The 27,061-nt window shown below is 40.8% G+C and overlaps 1 protein-coding gene across 2 annotated transcripts in view; it reads right to left on the bottom strand.

The window, feature by feature from the left end:
• The window catches only part of NAV3 (neuron navigator 3), a gene marked incomplete at its 5' end in the record, with an annotated part of 275,201 nt that overhangs the window by 57,373 nt on the left and 190,767 nt on the right, over positions 1–27,061 (bottom strand). For both annotated transcript variants that reach the window (XM_082492447.1, XM_082492448.1), the window contains 4 exons: positions 1,265–1,753; positions 3,331–4,036; positions 6,182–6,458; positions 9,794–9,932. In XM_082492447.1, the coding sequence (XP_082348573.1) occupies positions 1,265–1,753; positions 3,331–4,036; positions 6,182–6,458; positions 9,794–9,932 (1,611 nt within the window). The remainder of the gene's footprint in view (positions 1–1,264; positions 1,754–3,330; positions 4,037–6,181; positions 6,459–9,793; positions 9,933–27,061) is intronic.

Raw genomic sequence — 27,061 nt, 5'->3', positions numbered from 1 at the left:
TCTAGATTTGGCAGAGAGTTGTTCAGGATTTTGGTTTTGTTTTTTGTTTGTTTGGTTGATTTTTTTAATGCTGACTCACTGAAAGTGAAATCTTTCCATGGAAAGGATTGGTATTGAAAAATCTTTGCTTTTATATAAAGGGAAAAAAGTTCATAACACCGTATATTTTCCACATATTACAAATAAGATCTACTTCCCTCCAAATAACTGTGTGTTTTCTAAACAGCTAAGTGTAACCTATAAAAGTTTAAATATTTCTGACTGACTCGGTACAATTTTCTTTTTTGAATCAAAGGCTAATGAAAGATTTAATACCGATTTTTCAGTCCCCATGTGAGATAAGAGTTTCATTTTCAAATCTTGAAATTTTTCACAGAAAGAGAAAATTATTTACTGCCTAGCGAAGTTTTATTTCTTTCTCTCTTGCAAAAGTCAAATGAAAACTTCACACGCATAAAAAAATAAGAGTAAAATAAAAAATAAATCGTGGCACAACTGTCCCAGGGTGGACGCACCACTTTATGATATAAATTAAATGGGAAAATATCTGCGTGCCAAAAAGATCTTTAGCAGAGCAAACAGAGGAAAACCCTTTCTTGCTTTTGTTTGCCTGTTGCAGACACTCAGCAGGAATGTGCGTATCATCTTATGGGTCTCATCTTATAACCTGTCTCCCTGCCAGCGAAACTGCATGTTAGAAAGGAGCTGTGCAATGATCACCATGTAGGAAGCAACTTGTCAGGACTGGGCATTTTAAGGCAAGTCCGGTCAGCCCAAGGCAGGGGCCCTCCAGCTCTGCCTGTGCTTTGAGCTAATGGGAAGAAAACTGGTGGGGTCCCACTGCTGGAGAAGATTTGTTAGCAAGAGGCCAGTGATACAGCTTTGGAGCTGCCAATTGCTGGGACAGCAGGTAGATCCAGCATGCAGGAGTCATTCTGTGGCTGTTTAGTTTTGCCTTTAATTAGACGGTTTTCCCCTTTTCTCTGGTTGCTCTCCAGAACAAGGGAACAAAAAAAAACTTCTCGAGATGATAGAAAATGTGCTTGTAAAACCTTAAAAGGCAGTTGATTCCACATCCAATGCCTGCGATTACTTTCAGCTTTCTTTTCTTCCTTCCTTCCTTTTTTACATGAAGGACTAAGCTGCTAATTAAACAGCGTCCCTTTAGGAAAAAAAGGTGGAGGGTTTGTTTGGGGTTTTTTTTGGCTCCTGTCCTTTTGCCTCTCACTGGTTTCGTGGTCACTGTATCTATAGGCAAGCTCACCTTTCCGAAAGAGTAGATCTGACGCTTCCAGTCCTCATGAGCAGGCTCTGAACCTCCTGAGTGCTTGTTGTCAGTCCAGAGAGAGAGCCATGATGGCTAAGAGGAAGGTCAATAGACTCGGAACTGGTGTGAAGGCTAGTCATGGACTGGTAACTTGGTGTGTCCTTACTGCCCGCTGAAGAGCTGCTCAGGTTTGCAGCCCACACAAGACCACCTGATGTGAAAGAGTGCACTGAGGCGGGACTGGAAGCCAAGGAGTGACTTAAGCTTACAACATCTGCATTTAAGTCCGAAGGTTTACTGAAGAGGGGGCTGCTGCTACCACTTTGCCCACCTGCACTGCCCATGCTGCCTGTGCCCGAGGATGGCGATTCCAGGCTGCCTTGCCGTGCCAATGTGGTACTAGGGCTGGGCATTGCCGATGTGGGTTTCACACCTTCAGTACTGGGTGCAGAGGCAGCTTTACCACTTGCCTTGGCACCAAACAACCTAAATGTAAAACAAATAGCTTTAGAGAAACCGATAGCCACATTAAACATTCATGGCGTAACATCCTAAGAGCCAAACTACACATTTTTAATTACCGCTACTAAAATCATGCCGACCTAGTCGATCAATCGCATCGCAAAATTAAATTCACTTAACCATTCCACAATAAGCAGGGTTTGTTTCATTAGCAACAGCTCTCATTCACTCCAGTTCAGACGTGCTCTTTGCACATACAGACCCTCCCAGAGAGATGTAAAATAAGCACATTTTTGTCTTATTAGTGCATAAACAGATTACACTTTCACCCAAATTCAGGAATTAAGCGTTCCCACGGCTAAGTCATTAGCTTTTAAACCCTTCGCTTCTCAAATCAGCTAAAACGATTGCAATAAACACTTGCAAAATCCTTCAGTGTTTAATAAACATCTAAGGATTTGTGTAAAATTTCCCTCTTCTTGTGCTTTGGCACAGATGGTCATGCAGTCATCGGTCATGTAGTAAACATTCAGATAGAATAAACTGCACCGGAGCTAAATGGGCTCGGTTTGTCTCCAAGGGCAGTCGTGACAGAGGTGTATTTCACATAATTGCTTCCAGCAATTGTATAGAAGAAAATTCTACAGTGATGATGAAGAAAACCACACCCAAATGCTCTAAACCCGTTGAAATTAAAGGTCATGTGATGGCTTAATGTCTTACTGGAAATATTTGAAGCTACATTAAGGTGCAGCTCATAAATTAATAAGAAATAAATGCAAAACTTATAGTGATGTAAAATAAGCATGGCTAATAACGTAAGAATCCATTTTACATGTTACCAAGCCCACAAAAATCAGCTGCAGCTCCCCAGCAGCCTGGAGATGCTGTTTTGGTAACTAGGCACAAGAGGGCACTATTGGCTTTTTCTCCAACAGCGCAACTGCTCCATCCCAATTAATAACTCCATCCAGATTTATACTTCCAGAAACGTTACAATAGAGCATTTCCAATTGAAATTTAGCTTTGCTAATGTTTGTGAAGAAAGATGTAACGACGTTGCTACGATAATGTAACGCTTGTGGCTGGAGCTGCCAACAACGTGAAAGCAAATACTTTATTTATCTATAGAGCTCTTCAGTTCTCTGACCAGGCTATGGCATCGCCAGTTCCAGTAACACAATGTGCCTGAATGAGGCGTTTTTCTTCCCTTTGGGGGTTTATCAGAGCACTGAGAGAGAACTTGTCACGTGTCTGAGTATTCAAATAAGTACCTAGAATCATAGAATCCCTCCAGTTGGAAGGGACCCATGAGGATCACCGAGTCCAACTTATTTGAGCCTTCAAACTCCTGTTGTGGGAACGTACCTACAATGCTTAAAGCTCAAGGAACAGCCATTTCAGGTCTGGGGAGGTCTTTAGGCCTTAGCGAAATAATTACGTTGTGTGAAAAAATATTAGCCTTTTATTTTTTTTTTTTAACTTGGTTCTCTGTTGGTGGCAAAATACACCCTACAAGGGCCTTTTGCCCAGTGCTTCAACATATTGAAAACCCCTGCCTTATATACTGCAACTTCAGGAATTCATAGAAAAGCACTAACCTTCGAAAGGTGGGTGAGGCGATATCTGGGTATTTGGATCCCGGCTGCCTAAGTCCCGGCGTGCCAGAAGCGCTCGCCGAAGTTGGGCTGGATTTGGGGGAACTGGAGAGAGAGACGCTCTCGGAATCGGACACGGCCACTTTCTCTTTTTCCTTGTCCGTCTGGTTGATGGTGACGGGGCTGGACCGGCCGGACCCGATCTTGCTTGGCTCTCGCAGTTTGGTGGCAGCAGCACCCGCAGACTTGCTGCTGACGTTGGAGTCGATGCTGCTGGTGCTGGAGCGGTGGCCGCCCCGGCCGGGGATCCCGCTGCCGCTGGATTTTGATGGGCGAGGCAAACTTCGATACTGCAGAGTCGTCTTCGAGTTCACGTGCAGGACGCCGTCATCCTGGTTCTGGGAACCGTCTAAGCTCGTTTTCCGCCCTGCGTTGGACTTCCCGCCGATGGCTGAAGATTTTGGCATTTTCCCTAGAGTCGCCGACCCGCTTGTGATAGTCGCTCCACTTGTGGTGATTATGGTAGAAGATCCCATGCCGGACTTCTTGAATCCAAAGGACCCTGTGGCAGTTGATCTCCCAATGCCAGAGGGAGGCTTTTTTCCTTCATCACCACTGCTTTTTCCTGCGTCCGATGGAGAGCGCTGAATGGATGCTCCTTTCAGGGGAGTTTTCACTTTTTCTGAAGCTTTCGCATCATCTGTTTTTCCTAAATAAAAGTATTTTGAAAAGGTCACTTGTGTTTAAGCTGTAATGTCTCAGTACCTAATTTTAACACTATATGTTACAGTTTCAACATGAAAAAAATACGCAAATAGAAAAATTACCCTGAGAAAACAGACCGATTTGGTCTTTAGTCCCCCATAAGCAGTCAGTAGCAGGCACAATCCATTACAGGTAAGCATGAAGTATTAAAAGCATGAAATTCTCCTGAGAACTTCCAGTTTCATGTATAGCTGGAGAGCACAGATGTAGAAAATTATACCGAATGAACTATAAGGAAATTTATTTGGCTTTTTTTCCTGTTAATAGTATTTCTGTATGTAAGAAATAATATTTGAAAATAAAACATGATGCAATTAACATTTCCAGAAGTATGACATTAATTACGCATGTAGAAATTAGTGGTACTTATTGAGTTCTTTGGTTTTCACTGATTACATTTTTTTAGCTTATAACTAAGTTTGTTCTTGTTTTAGTTACACAGAACTATCAGGGAGAGATTATGTTATCGTGGCATGAATCTTCTTGATCTATAACGCTATCAGTTACACGAGTTAATAGTCTTTGTCATATCCCCGGTATATTTCCAAGATTCTTGATTTTCTGAGAAGCTGTCTTCAGTACTGCACAGACACATACCTATATACTACCTATTTCTACGTAATGTTATAGTGACATTCAGAAAGACTTAAATAAGATATTCTCTCCTCTCTTAGAAGAAAATACCCTCTTCCTGTTTTACAAACAGACACAAAATGCCATTTCTCTTCTAGTTTCTCTTTAAGCATCTATTGCGTGCTCCTAATAAGGAACAAATATTCAGCACGACAAAGATTCTAATTCACTCTTCAAGTGATTATGGAAGTTTTGGAGGTGGGAACTAAACTGTAATAAAGAGCAACACCTACGAGGCAGAACTAAATCCACTCATCTTTTTACCCAGTGCGCATTTTATGCTACACAAGCACGTGCACATGCCGAGATACGGATCAGACTCCTACACGGCGAACACACAGACTATTAGTATATGCTTAAAATATGCTCAGTTCCCTGTTGCACAGTGGCTGCCTGCTCACCTTCAGCAAAGCAGATCTGGGAAACTTAGCTTGGCGTGTGGTAAACATTTCAGCATCTCCTTTTTCAATTGCTATTACAGGGGTGTCATTTCTGCATCCACGTGACCACTGACCGTGGCAATGCTCCTCAGGGATCTCATAGACCAGAGGCTGACCAGTTTAGCAGTTCCAAATTGCAAAGAAACAAAAGAGGCTCGCAAAGGATTTGAATTTATTCCGAGGAGATCTTTGTTAGTTGCCTTTACAACTGGGGTTTAAAGCATGCTCATGGGGTATTTTGTCAGGACCTGACAAAGGTCTAGAAAATGCCCTACAAAGGATCGATATTTCCCTAGTAAAATGACAGATTAGATAGTTTTAATAATGATGTCTTCCACAGACTTTGGATTTTTTACTTCAAAACTAGATTGCAGAAGTGGTTACTGCTTCTGGAAGGCCTTTAAAAATTAGGTAAGGAGTCATCTACCACTGAAGAAAGTATGCAAAAAAGTATTATTTACAATTTTTTATCTCTTAACAGTGATCTATACAATACCTAGAGTAACTGGCATGTGACAATTCAGCTTTAGTTCAGAAACACTGAGTCCCTCACTTAAATAATTTTATCTCCCTTTCTAGTCTTTGGCCATTTCTATGCATATGTTCAATTATCAAAGGTACAGGTTTTCTAGAGAACAAAGATAAGGCATAGATGAGTCCAAAAATACTTTTCAGAATTCCTCAGTAGAAGTTGCCACACCAAATGATAGTAAACCAAAATGCAATCATAGTTTTTGTTATGGATACATTCGTGTGCTATTAATAAATGATTAGTATGCAGTGTAACAAACTGTTAGTTATAGAGATGAACAAGTTAGTATATTATTACAATCTTGGCTTGCAGTCATTTATGAGAAGAACAACCAATATGCTTACAGTTCCTCATGTCTGTCACACTTTTATAATATCCATTAACTATTTTTAGCCCACTAAAGCTTCCTTGCTGCTTATAAATGAACTCTAAGTATAAAGCCTTAATTTTCAATGCTGTAATCTGAACTACAGAATATTCCTACCCGGGGTCTTGAGCGCACTTGTTCCTGCTTTGTGCCTGGACTGAGTTGTTCCTACTTGCGCAGTCATGCCTCTCCTCCAGGATCCGGTCTGTGAAACAGAGAGAGATGCTTTCTGTCCCCCCTTCTCTGACTCTTCAGACAGCCCCGAGGGAAGGCCTTTCCACTTGCCACTGCTGTCTACGCTGCTGTCAAAGTCTTCCTCTGGTTTCTTCAGTTCTTCAGTGCTGCCCCAAGTTTCGCTGTCAGTAACTGAGCGCTTCTCCGAGTCCGTCTTCAGCTACAAGAGATTTGCATGAGAAACGGTCAGTCTCAGCATCTTCAGTATTTTCTTAAATCACAGGAGGGGAGGAGGATAAGCATATTGATTTATTCGTAGCAATGGCCATGGAAACTTCCCTTCCAAACCATTAGTATCCTGGTCCCAAAAGTTTAAAAACTTTCCCATTTTGAGAAGACATTTTTCATTTATTTTCAAAAGATTTCAACTTTTTCCTGCATAGATAAACCATAATGAAATGAAACATAATTTACTCTAATCATCAGTGGTGATACCCCCACCACTCCTCAACTCCCTCGGAAATTCACTGTGCTGAGAGGTTTTACTAAGAGCTTGAATGAGGGAATTCCTAAATATACTAATGAATCACCTCAGTCTGGTTTCTTGCCTTTTCCTACCCAAGCCTTCCACTGACCAAATTAGGAATATTGCTCCAGCAGCACTGAGGATGTTGTGCCAGCAGTGGGAAAGGGTACCATCTTCAGCAAAACCATCAGTGCTACAGCTGATGGCTTTTCTACTGGTTTGTCTCCATTGAAACAAATTGTTTCCAACAAGAAACTCACTTCAGCAGAACAGCTAGAAGAGAGGCTTGAGCAAGCACTACCCCCCAGTGGGATGAAGGCAACCTGCTGGGGTCATGCTTTCTCTGAAACTCAGACCCATGCGGAAGATGCCCCAGTGAGAATCTAACCCCCCTGCGGCATCTGCTTTCCCTGGGACGTGCTGATAAGGGTGTGCTGCCAGGAGCAGCCCAGTAAGACAGACAAAGCAGAAGCTGTGAAAGCGGCTTAAATAGAAACGTTGGAGACTGACCCTAGCCTCTGCGTTTGACAAGACTCACATCCTTTGTGCTGACGCGCTGTTCGTTATAACCCTCCCTGCCGTGTTTTCCTGCAGCCTCCTGACCTTATTTGCACATCATCATCTCGCCAGTCCTGCTTGCCTCTGCCCCTCTTTAACAGCAAAAAAAGTGGTGCCGCTCTCAGGTATCACTGGGCATTACTTTTGCCTGATGTAAGCACAGCCCTATCCTCGTAGAGCCAACCTAAGCGGGACTGCAAACTGGATCGCCTTCAGGAGAGGGTTATTTATTATTCTGTGTTTCCACAACTGCGTCCCCCCAGAGACCCCTCTGTGGCTGTTTCCTAGGCACTGCCGTCACAAGTAGGATTAATACTGATTAGATGACCAACAGAATAATCAGATGCTGTTTAGATATTTGTCATTTGAGGCGTACAAAATGCAAAAGCTCTCTGCATTTCCATCATTTCATATGTGCTTTGGAGAGGCTAGCACTGATTTTGGGGAAGGACTGATGGGAAAAGAGCCCAAGCAAACATCTACACAGAAATTGCAGGGTCCTTCAAAAGGGAGTTTTCATTGGTGTTATTGTTACATGTGTAACGTTCCCGGAACTTGTCTCAAAAATGAACGCTTATAAACACAGAGCTACACATTTTTAAAGCAAACTGCATCGTTTCTAAGAAATGACAAGTGTAATACTTTCTAAAAGCCCCTCTTCACCATTATGGGATCCGAAAAGTGATGTTAATCCTCTTTTAATAAGAAAACAACAACAAAACATGCAATTTCTGCCACAGGCTATAGCCAGCTTGCACTGCTCCAATCATTTAAAAGACTGTAAAACGGATCTTTGTGTTGCATGAGTATGTCCTACACCTGGAGAACAGCTGGCAAAATACTTAATATATTGTGCTCATCTCAGCTTCTAGCTGAAATCGCAGGCTAGCGTGGAGCACGTTGCTTTCTGATTAATCTGCCTGGTAAAGGCAGACCTGATAAGGGTCTGTTCCTAGCCTTCAAAACATAAAGCAACTCTGGCAGGAAAGCAACATTTGAACATGTGCCAATATCTGTCTATCACTGAACAAACTGGAAATAGTATCTGGATGAGTACCTAGAACAGGAGATCACTCAAATGAAAAACCCACAAAGAGTGAAACAGCCTGAGATATCCCAATCCTGACGATGATGATGCAGTGGAACAAGTAATCCAGGACCAGCTGGCCATCACTAGTGATGTGAAACGGAAGAGGCTGATCTCCAGTTAGCAGGAGACCCTAATGGGGTGGGAAAGGCAATGGTAAGGGCTGAAGAATGCTAACCTCTGTGCAAGTATCTTTGCACAAGTATGACATGGGTCTGAAATCTGTCCTGCTGCAGATTAAAGTAATCTTCATTCCCAAAGTAACTTCATTTCCCTATTGTCTGGGGGAAATGACAAATACTTGTTTTTCTCCTGTTCTCATAGTCTGCCACAACGTACATCTACAGAACAAGTCTCTGAACTGCAGGCACTGGCTGCCTGCAAGAGTCCAAATGGAATTGGGGGTGTCAGTCTTGTGTCCTGAATACTTGACATCAAATCACTGAAGGAAACAACTCTTCTGCTGTGCTGAGTGTTCAGTCTTGAAGCTCCCTGCTTATAAACAGGAGATGACATGGCGTGGCACAGAATACTTTTCTACAGGGACTAATCCTGGCTTTTTTGTTTTTTTTTTTTTTTTTTGAACTGAGTCCTGTAAGCTTTCTGTATTATCTTTTGTATTGGTTGCAATTTTGATGGGAGCTGGGAAGAAATATTGGGATAAACAAGGGCTTTATATATACACACATACACACACATATGTATGTATTACATATATAGCTTGTGACTGTACCATACTGAGAACTCTATTTTGACAAGCATCAAAAAAAGTAGGTTGAGGGCCTACGGGACACTTTCATTCCTGGACCTAAGTGGGGAGAAGAAAAGCTCTGCCACCTGTGGGCTCCCCTCTCCAGCCTCTTTTCTCCCAGTGGAGAGAACAGGGAAAGGGCAGTACAGCCTATGCATGTCTTCCCTGACGTGTGTCAACTCATGAAAGATGAAAGCTATCTTATTTTAAATTGTGCTATCTGTTCAAAGAGATACTCACTCCAAATGGGATGAAGTGAGCAGAAACCCACCCATCACAGACCCAGCCATATTGTGGGGTTTGTGTCAGGGTGCAGCATGGGCTGGGGGGTTCCTGAGCCTGGGACCAGTGGGGGTTCCAGCAGGGCAGGCAGAGCAGGGTCCTGTCAGCTGGCACCTTTGGCAGTGGGATGTTCCCCGGGAGCGGGGCCTCTGAGGAGTCAGCACATGGGTCAGGGTTGGGCCCTGCTCAGCGGGGTCCACGGGCTTCTTGCACACAAATGTTATAGAGGGGTTTGTAAAATACCAATATTTATTTTTTTTCAGAGGCATTAATACTAAATGTGGGGTTTTTTTCCTGTTATCCCATGTGCTTCTGAAGCATTGCAAGAAATGGCAATGAAAAGCGACTCACCTGGGCATGAGTGTTCTTCCTTGAAGAGGCAGTTATATTGGAATAAGAGCTGACAGACGAGGTGGTGTTCAAATCATCCGTGCTGAGGTTGTCAAGAGTGTCACTGAGGCCACTACTAACTGAGCTGCTGTCATCCCAGCTGCAGAGAAAGGAGCACATGTACTTTACATACTGCACGTCAACAGGCAGAAAGCAACTCCAAATTGATAGATGTGATTACTTATTCTTCAAGAGGTTTATGAGAAAATTATTACCAGTAATATTTCCTAATGGACAATGGATATTAGTTTTCAGGCTTTTTTACTGATTATTCACTCACTGTCAAGTGGTTGCTTGTTCAATTAATGAGAGATGCAGGTGCCTTTTTAAAAATTAACATCAGGTCTAAGCAAGCACTAGTGTAAGTCATTAAAACAGGTTGTTTCGCGCTTCATTGCAACCACATTCAGTACGCTGGCAGGGAAATCCATTAAACCTACCTGGTACGGCTAGCCAAAGCATTATTAACGGCTTGAAGAACACCTGATGGATTTCCAGGCTACAGAAAAATAAAAGGAGTATCTCTTCTGTAGCCTAATCAACCGTCAACAGGAAGCCAGTATGTCTAAAAGTTTTATTTTCTTGTCCTTAGCCTTTGTCTAGTGGGTGCAGTGTCATCAAAATAGGATTCCCTGACAATACAGTCACCAGAGTTGACAGAGAACACATTATACATCTCTCAAGAAACACAGGCTGTCAACTCTTCTGCTTTGGGAGATTGAGGCAGAGGATGCAAATGAGAGCAAGGCTTCTCTCATAGAAATGCCTTTTACCTATTCTCACAAAAGCCTTGCTTTTGTAGAGAAGAGAGGTTGATCAGTGTTTCTCAGACCTTTCTCTACACAATTGCTTCTTCGTAGTGTTACATTATGACTCTTAGCTTATTGCCGTAGACTCCCAGTTTAGCTGCATGTCCACCTGTTAATTTTGTTTTTTGCCCACAGAGCCTGAAAAATATTCACCTTACCACTTGCAGGGGGATTCCCCTCTTATCGTTTTAGCTGTTTAAAGTTAGATATCTCATTTAAACTATCCAGGTGCCCTCTCTAACCAGTACAAAAAAGCAGGCTCCTCTAGGAGACAATTCATCCTGTCTTAAAATATGTCAGGTTTGTGGGATGAACTGCCCACTGAAGGTGCCTGTTTATGTCTTTCCCTCTCCTAGAGAGGAGAGGGCAGATAAAGCCTGTTCTAGACACACAACTTCTGGAGAGACAAAGCTAGGTGACATGTTTGTGCATGCTGGTAAAGTTCAAAACACAAGAGAGAGTAAATAATATCCTTCATTTGCTGTAGCCTATGTCATGAGTTGCCTTTTAGGTCAGATTCTACAAAAAATCTGAAATCCAATCCCTCAGTCGAGTTAAAGCTCAGTACTATTGCTACTAGTCATTGAGAGCAAACAAGGGAAATACCCGTGAGTCCTTATTTCACAAGTGTTGTTTTGGGAGATTAAATCCACTTGTTCACTTATTCATGGAACGCTTGAGAAAGTCAAAACAGCAGCGACAGTAAACTGCGTGGTACAAAATGTGTGCTGATGCACCAGAAAGTTCAGCGCAGTAGTTTTGTATCATAGCAACTGCAGCAAGCATTACCTTTATTTCATGAAAGGTAGAAAATCACATTAGTAAGCCAGCTCAGTGACAAGATAAACATATTTCAGAGGGCAAGACTTTATTACAGTGTGGCACTTTCCACTGTTGAGTACAGTGACTACAATTAAATACGTCTTCTGCAACATTTTCAGGTAATACACACCCAACTGATTTAATAATACAATTTCATACCTAAGCAATTATAATATCATGCCTTATATGCTGGCCATATTCATCTAAGAGCCATCTCTGAAGCACTAGTCATTTATACTTTCTGTATTTTTCACTATCTTACGTGATACAGAATTTTACTGATGCTAAGAGACATTATTCAAATACTTATGTACTGCATGGGAATATACGTTGTAACACAGTGTTAAGACTGATAACCTTAAAGACAGGTAAAACCATTAATAATATTAAATGTGGTTAGGTTTTAGAAAAGATAATATGCACTCCTTAAAAGATACGTTAAAAAAGGAAAAATAAAATCATAAGCCAGATCCAAAATGAGATATATTGGATACTTTCACAAGCAACATGAACTTTTAATGTATGACATTCATGTCAATTAATACTTGACCATCGGTTTTCCAAGTCTACCCTAAGACCCTGGGGACCAAGATCAATGTTTAATTCTGTTTCTCCAAGTTTTTTTGTTATTTTATTCTATTTTAATTTTTGGTCCTTCATTTCATGCTCATTTTTCCCTGTAAGAAGATTCATATTTTCTAAATTCTGAAATAGTCCAGCTGATTCACAAAATATAATCATGTTCTCCACAGATGAAGTTTTCAGGCAAAAATGACTATGATCATGTTTTCTTTCTATTATGGCTTCTCTGTGGTGTTTCACGCTCGTCACACCTCACTCACCCGTGGATTATTAGTAGGTTCTGGGAACACTCATGGCCACCTTGTAAGATATATAAAAGATTATTTTGACACCTCCACCACTGACCTTTCAGAGTTATCACCATATTTGTCTGGATTTTTTTTCTCTTATGATAGGCGCTTCAGATGTTTTCTAAATTTGGGGGCTTTCATACCCCAAAATTTCTGCTAATATTCAGTATGCTTGTGAAAAACAGGAATATCCAAAACATCTTTCTTTCCTGTATGGCATTTCTCTAAGGACTGTTAGAGAAACTGATTCCCACTTGACACGGTGTTTCATAAACCTTTTCAAAAGACGTAGTAAAAATGGAAAACTCCAATTAAACAGACCGTATCAGCCACCCTTTTGGCAATGAAGATGGTTGTCCTGTGCTTATTTTAGTGCATTGTCCAGAGTTGTTTTAACTTGTTCATGCAGCTAAATCTTTTATCTTTCAGCATTTACTGTTTCCACCTTTTCAGCCCTTTTCCCCCATGTCTAGATAGTACAGTTGCTATCAGATGAGTTAATATCATTCTTGGATAACGAAGATGCTTCGTTTATAATATGGAAAAATTATTGACGAGTCACATTCATTTCTTTTTTGAAGTAGTAAATGTACGACAAACAAATCGGGTAAAATTAGGTGTGCATCACCTTGAGACTGAAACCCCATTCCTGGGAGTCTGCAGCAAATTCTCACTGTAATTTTTATTCTTGTTCCTCCTACCCCTCATCAAAACAATATTAATTGTCAAACTGTACCAAAGGGACCTAATATAGGCTTTTAATATACTGGCTAAGAGTCACCTTTCATTTTCATTTTCATTTTATCTTTCATTTACTTTTCACTTTTTATGCATCCAACAGAGTTTATGACAGGTCAGGTTAGCATCGCTGCTTGTTAATGCCCAACACCACTTCCCTTTATAAAACCTCATTTTAGCTACTTACAACTTTGGCAAAATATGCTTTTTTTATTTGTTGGGTGCCAGCCTCAGGTCGATTTCTTTAAAAGAAAATGTCAGCAAATGCAGTTCAGCTATCTGGGAGACTGAGGCTAAGAGAAAAATTGTTTTGACGAGTTCCGTCAGCCTTTTCTTTGAGAAACCCCTGGATCCCAAGAGGAACCGGAAAAGAACCTTGAAATTTAGCAAGCCATAATCTTCGCATTAAGGATGTGCATTTTGCTGTTTCTAAGAGAAATCCTCTCAAATCTGGATAATTTATAAATCCCTTCAAAAACACTTCACATGCCTGGCAGAGTCGTCTTAGCTTTCTTCCCAGCTAACTGGCCAAAGGTTCCTCCCTGCCCAGCAGCTCAGCTCAGCTGGCTGTGAGCTGCCTAGTTCTGGGTTCAAATCAGCAAAGGGAGAGCAACAAACAGCCCAGCAGTCCCTACTTTCATTGTCAATGTACAGAACAACACAGTTCTTGGTAACACAACCACATGCTATTATTTTTTTTTTTTTTCCTCGAGAAACGCTTCATTAATTTAGTGCTTATAAGAGGTCTGCTCTAGGGGTGAATCTGAATTTTGCATTAAAGCAAGCTGTCCTCCGTCACTTTTCAAAGAAGTTGAAAGGCTTCTGTAACAAAAGGGACTATCAGGAGCATGATTGAAGCCCCTGGTGTACCAGACTCCCTGCAACCAGCAAGATATTAGGTGACTGCTTTAACCAATGTTTTTAACAAGCTGGACACCAATAAAGAGCTTCTAATTTTCTTTAGAGTTTAGCATCTGACTCGCAAAGATGTAATGCTTACAAATGTGTGCTTTGAACCTACAGTTTGCTGCAGGGCTATCTTAAAATTTAGGTTTCCAGCAACTCGAGCCATGTTAAAACCCAGCACCTGTCTTTGGCCTTACTATTGCTGTACCTCAGCTGTCCATCTGTAAAATGGACACAATACCTGCATAAAAGAGTTTGAAAACACAGACTCTGATAACTGTGGATACTCAGACACTACATTAAAAAGCACCTTAAAAGAGCCCCTTTCTCTTCAGAAATATGTTCAAATGGCATAAGATAAATAAAATAAGGGGCCGCACACGATAGATAACAAGGAATACACAAAATGCACCAAATAACTTCTTTAAGACTGAACAACCTCAATCTACATATTATATAAAATAAGGACCCTAGAGATTGGGGGATGCTGTTGACCAAACCACGATTGCCTGAAAATGTATGGGCACAAGAAATCTGAATTAAGGTTACCCAGGTAACCATTTTTCTTACTTCTGAGTGCTTTTACAACCTCATTAAGTTCTTTTCGCACAGCATGAGTAACATTCAGCTTTATCAACTTTATAATTCTGATAATTGTTCCATCACTTCAGTCATGTACAGGGCTGAAACTGAGCAGGGAAGCTGTACTGCAGTAAGAATGCCCCTTTACCTTCGGAGCTAGAAAAAGTGTGCCCAACCATGTGATAGGCACTGTGTGGTGGCTCCTCTCCCATCCCCTGGTTAGATTTACGGCCACTGTGTTACAGCCTTCACCCAGAAACATACCTCATAGTCTTCGAGTTTGCCCAGGCTCTTTGCAGTAACACTGCCAATATTCCTTCTGCGTAGTAAGATCTGTGTTTTTCTTTGATGCACCAGGTGTGCCTATGAGATTATTTGCACGAGCTAAAACTCCTTCTCTAATTCTCGCCTGAAACTCAAATCTGAAGACTTCTTGCCCATTTTGAAGCAAGAAATAACACTTCTGCTGGAGAAGAGTTCCTCGTTGTCACTAATTGCCAAAGGTGGCTCTGAACATCATACACATCCCAGTGCTTCACAAATTACTCCAAATGCTTCAAGCAAAGTTTCAACTCCTTGATCATATCAAATACTCCATGAAGCTGAGGAATCCACAACTTGCTATCTACATAGTTGGTTAGTCTCCACTATCACTCTTTGTCTTGCTTTCATTAGTGTGCGTTAGTACGGAAAAGATCTCTCCATAATAATCCTCTCATTGACCTTTCTACAGCATAGTTGTTCTAGAAATAGCAAGGTGTCTGAAGTCCAAATACCCGGTGCTTAACATCAGTATGTAGAGCTGAACAAAGATTATAAACGTATTCCCACAAGTATTCCCTCAAATGGAAAGATAAATTGCACTCAGCTGTGCTCATGACACTTTTGTGTTTGCTTTCCACAAGTATTTGGTTTTCTTTGCTTGAAAATAATCCAATCCTGAGTTCACACGCTGAAGCATATGAAGCAAATGAGGAATATTTTAGATGGGATAAGACATTATTTCACACAGCAGGCAGGCAGGCACCAGAGCTCCAGGGCTAAGATGCAATGAAACAAGCCAGATAATACTTGATCGTACCCTACATAACGAAGACCGGCAGAAATATGCAACAATTTTTTCTAGATGTTTTGTGTGATGGCTGAAAATACAAAAAGCACTGCATTGGGAGGGCAAGGAATCCTGAAGGTAAATGACAAGAGGAAGTGGTACTACCAATCTGTGTTAGCTTCGTGGATACCTAAAATATTCTCCTTTCACAGTACTTGTTTCAGAAAATCAAAGCATCTCTAATTGCAGACGAGACACATCAGAGTGCCCAGCCACAACCATTGTTCCTTCCACCCTTCCTGTTTCTATTTTCAGCATTTTCCTACAAGCTCTTAAACTTGCCAGCTCAGTGAAGTCCACCATACTGATAAGCTGGGTCAATGCCCGGAATTTGTTTTAACATTGGCGTCCTTCATTAATTTTTGAGAGCACCTCCAGCCAAAGTGGCCTAAGTACGCAAATGAAAAAGCTTTTCACAAGCAGATCATCAGACATGTGAAGGCAGCAAGACTCCAATCAATGTGCTACCGAGTCTGCTGGAAAAGTATGGTTCCTTCAATACAGCCAGCCCGTGGCATAGTTTCACAAGTTGCTGGCATTTTTTTCTTTGGTTTATTACCCATTTTTGCAAGCAGAAGCAGGAACTACAGCTTGCGGAATACAGCTCTAGAAAACAAAACCAGAACTTTTCCTCTTAAAGCATTCATTTAGTCAGAATAACTGTTCTGTCTAGGCACGTTTGTAACTCCGAATGAAAAACAGCGCTTTATTTGTCACATGCAAATGTGACATGCTATTGCACATGAAGGGCCTTAGACCACAGTAGCAGACCTACGATCCTTGCGTGCCCCGCTTAGGAATGAGAAATCCTTAGTCACATTCTTGCTAATGCCACTGGAACTCACGTATCCCCAGGGATTTGTGTATGGATTTGGGATTCAGGGAATCTGAACAAACACATTTAGCAAAACAACTTTTACTTGCTTTTTGTAGCAATTCAGCTTTCAAAACATGAAAACACTTTTAAACACTTCTAAATTGTTCATTACTATAGCGGGAACATATAGGGCAATGCCCACACGTGTTTCTGCTGCTAGGGGGAATGGTCTTAGAGGACAAATAAGATAACTGAGATCATGATAAAAGAGTAACATTTGGGGCTAAACAGAAACTTAACTCATGAGTGTGTGTTTGAGGATCAGGGAATCCATACTAAGAGCAGATCAAAGACAAGCAGTGAGGTGTTACCCCTTCCTCTGGCTGCACACAACTGGGGGGTTTATGTTAATCCTCAGACGATGCAGGTCTCCATGACCCTCTCTTAGAGCCCCCGGATGTCTCTATACAGTTGTTCATAGAAACAGCAGAGGTATGAGAAACACAAGCAATTGCTTTGATTAGTATAGCCTACTTCCATGTTTGCGAAATAAGATGCTAGGACACTACTCTACTGCAGTGGCTAGGACTGAACACCCTCAGTTGTACTGGGTAGTTATTAAAATTAGCCAATAGTGCCCTAAAAAGGCAAAATCCCAAATTTAGCCACCTGTGAAGAGAGCAGCTACCTGGGGTGTAAGGCAATTTGTGTCAGTGATGCACAAGGCATCGACATTAAATGTGAGTTAGGAAATCAAAGGTTGGCGTTAATCCCCTAGGTAGTCAGCAGACAAAGGCAGGTACATCCAAAGGGTAAGCAGGAAAGACTGGAGAGACATCAGCATGGCAGAGGACTTAAACCAGATGCCCACAGTAGAAAGCTTGAACTTGGTCCACCTTTCCTTACTCCACTCAAACAAGTTAAGCCCTGCAAGAGGAAGACAGAACTTGCTGACCATCAGTCTGTGCTTAAGCTAGTCCCACACACATAAAATCCATAAAACAGGGAATGCAATGGATAAATCAGCCTCCACAACACATTCCATGGAGGTGGATGTTGCTTCTCTATAGCACACCATAACATGATTATTAACATGCAGTCTAGGCTGCTGATACGAACCATCCTCTCTGACATGCGTATTTCAGGACACTTTTCAGGAGAGTAAGGCAGGATTCAGCCTAAATAAAGACTTTATAGCTACTCCCTTAACTGGCTTTTGAGAATAGAAATATCTCTTAGCTCATTAAGAAGAAAAGATAAGAAAATAATTGGACTGTTTTACTCAAAGCAACTCCTCAGTAGCATGCCAACATATCAGCTGGCAAACTTTCTCCTTCAAAGTTCAATTCATCATGAATTAATCTGTTTTAAATCTTTTACTGTGAGCTCAGCTGCTCATTATTCATAAAACAGCTACACTGACCCTTCACAGACAGATTCAAGAGAGCACAGAGTTCATAAAATCAATACTTTGTTTAAATCCGCAGACTGAGAGAGCCAAAGCCCGGGCCCTGAATCAAAGCAGAAACTTTCAGGGGCTATAAATTTCATTATAGCTAGTCTATCCTCATAGCGAAATGAAAACATAGCCAGTTGGACTCATACTTCACCACCTTTTCCTCTGCAAGTGTAATGTATTACCTGTCATACCCAAACAAGGCAACCACTGAAGCGTTAATCCTGAATTACTTTGAGGTCACGGGTAGAAAATCATGCCATGTACATTTCAAAATGGATGCATTCAGCATATTCTAAGGAAAATTGTTTACAATTAAAAAGAATAGCAGTGCATTTATGCATCTGCTTTCATGCAGCATCACTTTGGGAGGATTTTTTATTTCACGTTTGAAATTTTTTTTTTATAAGAAGATCCAATTAGAAAACTATATCCTACTACAGAAATTACTTCTAGCCCGAGAGCACAATTAGAGCAAAATGCATTTTTGCAAGGTCAATGTATTTCCATATTTCTTCTTCCAAGCATTTAATAAGTGCTTTAAGAAATAATTTGGTTTTAGAGCCTGCAGGAAAAAAAAATGAATTGATGGAAGATTTACATTTCGTGTGATAATTATACATACCTTGCAAAACCTGCATACCCACACCTCAACATCTGAATAAGTCTTTGCCAGAACCCCCTCTGGTTTCAGCCTAGTTCTTAATACAATGCTTAATATGACATGATAGGGACAGCAGAATGTCATCAACTAGCTCTAAATTTGTAACAGAATGTATCAACAATCACAAGAAGGAACTTTGCAAAATGGAATTTAGGCAAGTGTTACTTGAATAAAATAATAAATATCCAACTCTAAAAGATATTTTGTTCCTGGAATGCACGGTTCTTTTTTCTTTTTTCTTTTTTTTTTTTTTTGCATGAGGCAGAAAAACAGCATCCATTTTTACTTACGTTTCAAACAGTCTACGGAAAATAGTAATATATGGGCTGAAGCAAGATGTAAGGGAGTAATTCCATCAAGAGCTGTTGACAATATCATAACAAACCAAGGGAGAAAAGCTTTTGATGGAATTATCTTCCTGCTGCTGTTTGTTATGTTTTTAATGCACTGTTTGGATCCAAGAGATGTTTAAATTTTTCAAATGCAGATTCAGACAAGTTAATTAACATCAGTTGAATGGACATAAATAAACAAATTAATGTGCCTATACAGTTCTTCGGAAGATACAAAAGCAATATAAAGCTCTATTCCTTGTTACCTTGTCACTTTAAGAAGTAAAAATGTCATTCTTCACTTTGCATGTGGTCAATTCACATCCCCAAAAGTGAAGAGGGAAATGAGATCCCACAAGCACAGAGAACATCTAACGGGATCCACACTGGTATTTGAAGGAAAACCATATTGAAACCAGCACCTTAAACACCCTGAGACAGGCAGAATTTGCCATTCCCGTTGCAAACTGCCAGTCACAGCTTCAGCTGGGAGGGAGGTACAGAAAAATCAAATCTCTTTACTCAACCTTGTCTTTACAGCATATGAAGGTACCAAACAGATCCTCCGGATAATTGTTCAGAGAACTCTTCCCAGTAATTATTTGCCTGATGTCAAAGTCCGATTTACTGGTATCCTCCTCTGCTGTGCGTAATCTCTCACTTCTAAGAATATTTGTTGCTAGAAATATCTATCCTGTTTTTGCTTACGTGCAGAAGCAGGGATTTATTTTTCCTGCTTGCAACTGACTAAACTCAATCTGAAGAAAAAAACATACATAACTATGTTAGCAGAATGATGAGACGGAATACTGTTCATTCTGGTTACGATACTCATCCTATAACTCTCCATGAAATAGCAACACTTAAAACCAGCAGTTTTATGCAGCTTTGCTGTTGGGGTAAAGCAAAGTTTGGAGTTGGTTTTGGCTTGTGAGAGACATTTGTTACCCTATATTATCCTTTGCTGCTGCTGAAAAGATGTGGCAGGCAGAGACGAAACCAAAATTGTTATATCTCATTTGTAATTTCATCCTTTCTTTTTTCTTTTTTTTTTTTTTTTAGATCATCCTTTACAACAGTAAGCTGAAAGTAACAACTTACTGTGGTACACCTCCAATCACCTCATTGCAGCACTCCCTGATAACCTTCTTACCTGTTGGCATAACGTGGTCCCAGAGCTCATGGCCCTGCACTGCCATCCAAGGAGTGGGGAGAACAGCCCGGGAGTGGGGACGCTTCCCACCATGCGTGCGCACAGTCAGAAACACAGCCCTTCCGAAAGTGCGGGATAAATTTTATCTGGGAAGCAACTGCAAGCTAGGGGATTCCTCCTGCACACCCTCGTTCAAAGTAGTTTTTCCCTGCAGGGCTCAAGACAAGGCGCTGGTTTGTTGAGTTTAGCAACAAGTCACGACTGTGGGAAAAGCTGCCAGTTCGATGCCTAAAGGGCTTTTTAATAAAAATCTTCACCCTTGAAACTCTTTGAGAGCTTGATCCACACAAAAAATTTCAGATAACAGGTTAAGCCTATTATCTGAAGCCTAATAGGCTTACTTGCTTGCAGTCAGCATCACAACAACAGCCTGTCTGACGAAGGACAAGATATGCAGAACACAGATTTGTTTCTTCTCCTGGTTTTGTTCGTCAGGACTGCCACTCACGCTTGTTCCTCTTTAACCAGATTTTGCTGATGTCCTGGTTTGGGACAGCTGAGTAGGACAGCTGCGTAAGGACCCAGAATACTGCTTTAGCAGAAAGCAGAAAGGAACTTTCTCCTGCTTCTACCTGACCTGATTTTTAGCATCATTTAGTAAGGAATGAAGGCTTCAATGCTCATGCTTTCTGCATATCTGGCCTTCAGGCCCTTGCTCATCACTGCTGCCTGGGCAGAAACTTCAGAGAAAACATAAAGGCTCAAAAAATTATGGTTTGCAACCCTCATGAAAATACAGAGCCATGTGAAGACAGAGGCAAAGCAGCGGTCTCTCTGTGAGGAAACGTGCAATATGATTTAAATACATCAGACATACACGATTCTGTACACAAAACCAGACTGCTTAAAAAGAAAACCAAACGTTCACCCAGTTTAGACAATCAAATCTCAAAGAGCAAAATATCATTCAGCTATCTGGATATAAAGCTAGCTGGAAATTTTCAATCAACACGTATTTGACAATGTACTGATTTTTTGGACAGAAATTGAAACATCGCACAATATTAAAAAAAAAATCACAATTTCTTAAAAAAATGAGTAACTTAAGATATACTTTTTAAATTTCAGTCAATCTATACTTCCATCATCATATTAAAAACAGGAACAGTACATTTCTTTGCAATGAGAAAACAGGTCTAATGGGACACTGCAAATATTCGTTTCCTATCTTAGTTTTCAGATGTCTCAATTTATTTCATTTAGTATTTCAAATAAATATGGAAAACTCTATTTAATTTTGAACAAAACTACCTTTTTCTAATTTGAAGCATCTTCAATGAAATATTAGACCATATTCTATTCATATGAAAATATGTACGGATAATAAAATTATAAAGGATAACATAAAATGGATGCTTGAAATAAAACTTTAAAAAGATCATTTGTTATTTCTTAAATCAAACATATTTCTATTTCTCTTGTGACAAATTAAAAAAACATTTCACTCACAATTTAATGCAAAACTAGAGCCAAAATATGAGAAATGCAAATTTTGATCAAATCTCTAAAGATATGCAACCAACAACAATAACTAATTTTTATGCATCCTAAACTTCTCAGTATTCTTCCTAGTAGAGTGACAGATCTTTCTTGAGGGCATTGCTGCATTCTGTTTTGTAAACAATTTCCTTCGAAAAAAGAAGAACCCGAAGCCTTTAGAAAGTTGCAGTCCTCGATAACAGAATATTCCTTTTGGCTGTTTTTAGCTCAAAGTTCAGAGAAACAGCGCATTAAAAGCACCCCTTTCAGCTGAAAAGGTGGCAGCACTAATGTGCCTCACTGTGAGTTCTCTCCTTCCAACGGATGAAAGTACTGAAATTACTATTATTGCCAGATTGCCTGAAAGAGAGAAATGGTGCTTGTGAATTCAAGACACTCTTGACACAGCTTGTCAGCATGGTGTGGATCGCAGGTTTTAAAAAGGGGACCCATTTCAGCCTCTAAGAGTCTTCAGCAGCAGAAAAACAACGCCTGATCTCCCTGTAGGCACATAAAGAACTGCCCAAGCGGATTTAATTCCCTAACATGTCAGGATCTATCAAATGTTTAAGGAATTTGGTTCTCAGGGTTTCTCAGGGATTCTGGATGACTGGGGAGTGCGCTGCGGTCAGCATCAATGGGCACAAAATGGATTCTGTCATGGGACCAAACAAGTGGTGAATGACAGCGACAAAAGCCCTCTGGCTGGTCCTCCCCACCCATCACAGAGTGTATGTGCAGCAGCAGATACAGACGGTAAGGGGAGGAGACACTTTGGCGCTTGAGGAGCCTTGTCTGTCTCCTAGGGCGTACATGCCAGGCCCACTGCATCCCGCTGGAGACACAGTGTCATGGATTCAGCTGGGATAAGAGTTGACTTTCTTGCTGGCAACTGGTGTGGTGGTGTGTTTTGGATTTGGGATGGGAGTGGTGTTGATGGCACACTGATGTTTTTGGTTGTTGCTGAGCACTCAAGGCCTTTTCTGCTCCTCATTAGCACCCCACCAGTGAGTAGGCTGGGGGTGCACAAAAAGCTGGGAGAAGACACAGCTGGGACAGCTGACCCCAACTGACCAAAGGACTATTCCATGCCATGTGACATCATGTTCAGTATATAAAGCTGAGGGAAGAAGAAGGAATGGAGGAACATTTGGAATGATGGTGGGGTTTTTTTCCCAAGTAACGGTTACGTGTGATGGAGCCCTGCTTTCCTGGAGATGGCTGAACACCTGCCTGCTGATGGGAAGTGGTGAATGAATTCCTTATTTTGGAATGTTTGTGTGCGTGGCTTTTGCTTTACCTATTAAACTGTCTTTATCTCAACCCACAAATTTTCCTTATTTTTCCAATTCTTCTCCCCATCCCACTGCGGGGTGGGGGGAGAAGTGAGCGAGCGGATGCGTGGTCCTAGTTGCCAGCTGGGGTTAAACCATGACACAGTTATCTACTGGGCACTGGTGGCAGGGTCCCTCCCGGCAGCTCACTCTGCTGCATAGGATACTTCATCTCAGAACCAGTTTAAACATCTCTCCAAAATGATGATTACATTGGTGCTGCAAACAAGACACATTTTAAGTGCAACGTATTCTTTCAACTGTGTGAATATTTAATTAACTTTAGTAATGCAAAAAGCAAGCTTGCTATTTACTGTTACCACCCAAAAAATCAATCCCAGGGGTGCTATGAAAGTGAATCTAAAATTATCAGTAAAAAAAAGAAAGAATGCATGCACACTGTTTTTTCAATGTATTTTTTTCCACGGGAAAAAAAGAAAAAAATACTGTAATGGACAGGCACAAAGCCTGCAGTTCTGCTGGAAAGAGAACAGAAAGGATAAGAGTCCTTTTACCATCTGCTAGGAGAACTAAGAATGAAAATACTCATCTGCAACATTGCAGAAAGAATAAGGATGCAAGAAAGACATCAAAAGACCAGACAGCAAGAGACTGTAGAAATATGATGGCCTGCAGTGGAGAGAGACACCAAGTTCAAATCCTGCACGAAAAAAGGATGGATGTTACCTACAAAGGTCAGAGCTCTAGACACCATCAGGGAGCAGAGAGTTTGGAGAACTGAATTGCTGCATTGTCTCTACCCTAGACACACACAGCAGAGACAAGGGGCACTACAGACAGCAGCTCAGAGCCCGCAGCAAAAATCCTCCTATACAATTCTAGCAGAGAGTCTGTTGTCTTTACTCAAGTACTTTGTGTACTTACTTTTCACCTGAAATTGCCCTCTTCTCTCCCATTTAACCTAAAATTCAGATAATCTTTGCTCTCTGACAGATCACATAAAATTATCAGAAGCAGCAGAAATTAAAGGGCAGAGGGTATTGCGACAGAGAGAACAGGTTATGGCAGGCTGGAAACTCTAATGTAAACTTACCTCTTAAAATCCCCAGCACATACAATATGTACTACTACTGGTCACAGCTCTTCTACAACTAACCAATGTTTATAATATCTACAGCTTTTTCCCCTTATAAAAAGTCTTCATTTCCATATCTATCCCCCTCCAAATTTCAATTCCCAGGAAAGGTACGGGATTACTGGCATAAATATCCTAAAATGGTTTTGAAGGACTGTAGTTGGGGTAAAGGAATTGCTAACCTTATACTGGGTAACAATCAAGACTATTGTGCTAAAACATAACAGATAGGGCTATAAGAGGAGTAAATTTTATAATAAACTGAGACTACCATTGTCCCTTGCAGCAGAGCAGAAGAAACCCCTGCAAAAACCCCTTTTCTTGACTATATTGCTTCAGCCACCGCAAAGGCAAAGGAGCAGCAGCATCACGGAGTCAATTCTTCAATCATCTTGTTACATTTTGTGACTTTTTCCAAAGGAATAGAAAAAACGGAGAGAACAGAGTCAGAGGACCTCTGACCTTCCTTCACTTTTTGCTAACTCACTGTCTTAATAAAGACGCTTACTCTCTTATCCTTCATTCAAGGCTCTGATTTTCAACCGGCACCTCTAATGTTGCCATTGCATCTAACAGAAATTCATAGAACTTCTTTTAGTACTCCTGTAACCCCATTCTAACTTTCTGATTGTGAGATACTTAAATACAGATGATTGTTACAAATGTGATAGTTAGATGAGCTAAAGATTCACTTTCAAGAACTGTATAAAAACTGGAGATTGAGGACAACATACACATGTTATTCCATAGCAAAGTGGCCATAGGGTACTCTACATTCAGTGGCGAAGCACTGTGTGTGGCCTTCCCCTCCCTTGATATTGCTTCTCTTTCCCTGCTGAGGGACCTGATCCATGTGCTGGATTAAGCACACACTAACTTTTGGCCTCAGATTCATTCTTCAGAAACCTAAGCATTGAGCCAAAATGTCACTGGAATTAATGCTGGTGAAGAGCAAAAACAAGAGAGCCCCAAACCAAAGTCCAAGTTTGAAGCCAGGTGCAGTAGTCTGTGAATAGACTTGTCCAAGATTTGACCAGCTGCAGCTATCACAGAATCGTAGAATGGTTACAGTTGGAAGGGACCTTAAAGATCATCTAGTTCCAACCCCCCTGCCGTGGGCAGGGACACCTCCCACTAGACCAGGCTGATCAAAGCCCCATCCAGCCTGGCCTTGAACACTTCCAGGGATGGGGCCTCCACAACTTCTCTGGGCAGCCTGTTCCAGTGCCTCACCACCCTCAGAGTGAAATTTTTTTTCCTGATACCTTATCTAAATCCCCCCTCTTCCAGTTTGAAGCCGTTCCCCCTCATCCTATCACTACATGCCCTTGTAAAAAGTCCCTCTCCAGCCTTCTTGTAGGCCCTTTTCAGATACTGGAAGGCCACTATAAGGTCTCCCTGGAGTCTTTTCTCCAGGCTAAGCAACACCAACTCTCTCAGCCTGGAGACCTGCTTCCATGTACAGACAAGAGAATATGACTGTTACAGGTATTTGCAGAAAACATCACAGGTTTCTTGCTTGTTATGACAAACAGGCAGACTCCAATGGCCTATTGTTTTTTTATTCACTTATTCAAGCTTTTTCTTAAAAAAAAAAATAATGTTTGATTTCTCCCTTTTCTTATTAAGATACGGCTATGAGTCAGTTGTGATCTGTCTGTAACATGGCAAAGTTTAGGGGTCTTCCGAGACTGATGAGCTGCCGAGTCTCCACTCTTTTGCTCTAACACTGCTATTAAAAGCATTCGGCATAGTTGAACATGACAGGCTCCTGGTTCAGGCCGCTGGTCATACTCAAATCTGTCAAATGCACTGGCTTACACTTGGGAATGCTGGACTGTGCAACCCTGGAAAAGAAACAAGCCATGAAGGGCTCTCCCCCAAATTGTGCAGCATGTGCGTCCATCTCATTATGTGTTTCTTTCTTTCCACTATCAAAACAGTCTGCTAGTAGAAGTCAGGATATTTCTTTGTTAAAAAAGAAACAAAATTAAATAAATCTGGCATCCACTGATATTTGATTCTCTGTTTATTATTCTTTTATCTTATCAAGTACTTCACTTTAGGTTTTTTTAACAAATTTTTGGCTGACTTTTTGGTTGTTTGTTTTTTTATGATACACAAACTTCTACCAGAGTTTGTCTGAAGGAAATATTCACTATTTTATTTATAGTTCTATTGCCGAAAGCAATTTTTTTTTTTAAATCCCTTACTTGGGACACTTGCAAAAGCAGAAGTCTCTTGAGGAAGAAATAAAACAAACTGAGATATAAACCAGCCTGACAAAATAGATTTGCAATCAAAAAGCAATGACTGACAAAAGTGAAATACATTCCATAAAGAAGTCAACAATTAAATGCCTGAGCCTAGCTAGTCTTTTTAAAGGAATTAGGAATTCACAAGTATAATGCAAATATACATTTTAGCATTAGAATAAACAAAAAAAAACCCTTCATGTTCTGAGGTATAAATCATCCCTAAACATCCTTGCCCTAGGATTAGCGTTTTCCCAGGACTTTCCCTTAGAGAAAAGAGATTTCCTTTACTATTAAACCATAACTTAGAGGGGTTTTGGCACTTATTTCCGAGTGATTCAAACTACCAAATTCGATGATGTTATGTAGCATCATTTTTCTTTATGACGTGTAGGATTTGGGTAGGGATCAAAATTCTCAAGCATAGATGTCTAAAAATGTGACATCTAAGCAGTTAAAGGCATCATTAAATGGCCTGATTTTCTCAGTTATTGCAAACCCTTCAGTCTCTTGAGAGAGTCTGCCTAAAATTATCGCAAAGAACACAGTTGAGCAGGGAAAGCAGGAAGGCCTCCTTTTGCCTTTGCTTCTGTCTAGCTCGCCCAGATATGAGACACATTAATCTACCCCTTTACATTAGCTGAATGCCTTTTTTACCCTCTTTTTATTTTCAAAGTTTGAAGGGGGAGGAGTTGGTTTACTCCAGAGTACTAAGTCTCCATCTTTTACACACTGATGTTTTT

The sequence above is a fragment of the Vanellus vanellus genome (assembly GCF_965231255.1).
Source record: "Vanellus vanellus genome assembly, chromosome: 1".
In the NCBI taxonomy this organism is placed as follows: Eukaryota; Metazoa; Chordata; class Aves; order Charadriiformes; family Charadriidae; genus Vanellus; species Vanellus vanellus.
This window is presented reverse-complemented; position numbering and strand designations above follow the sequence as displayed.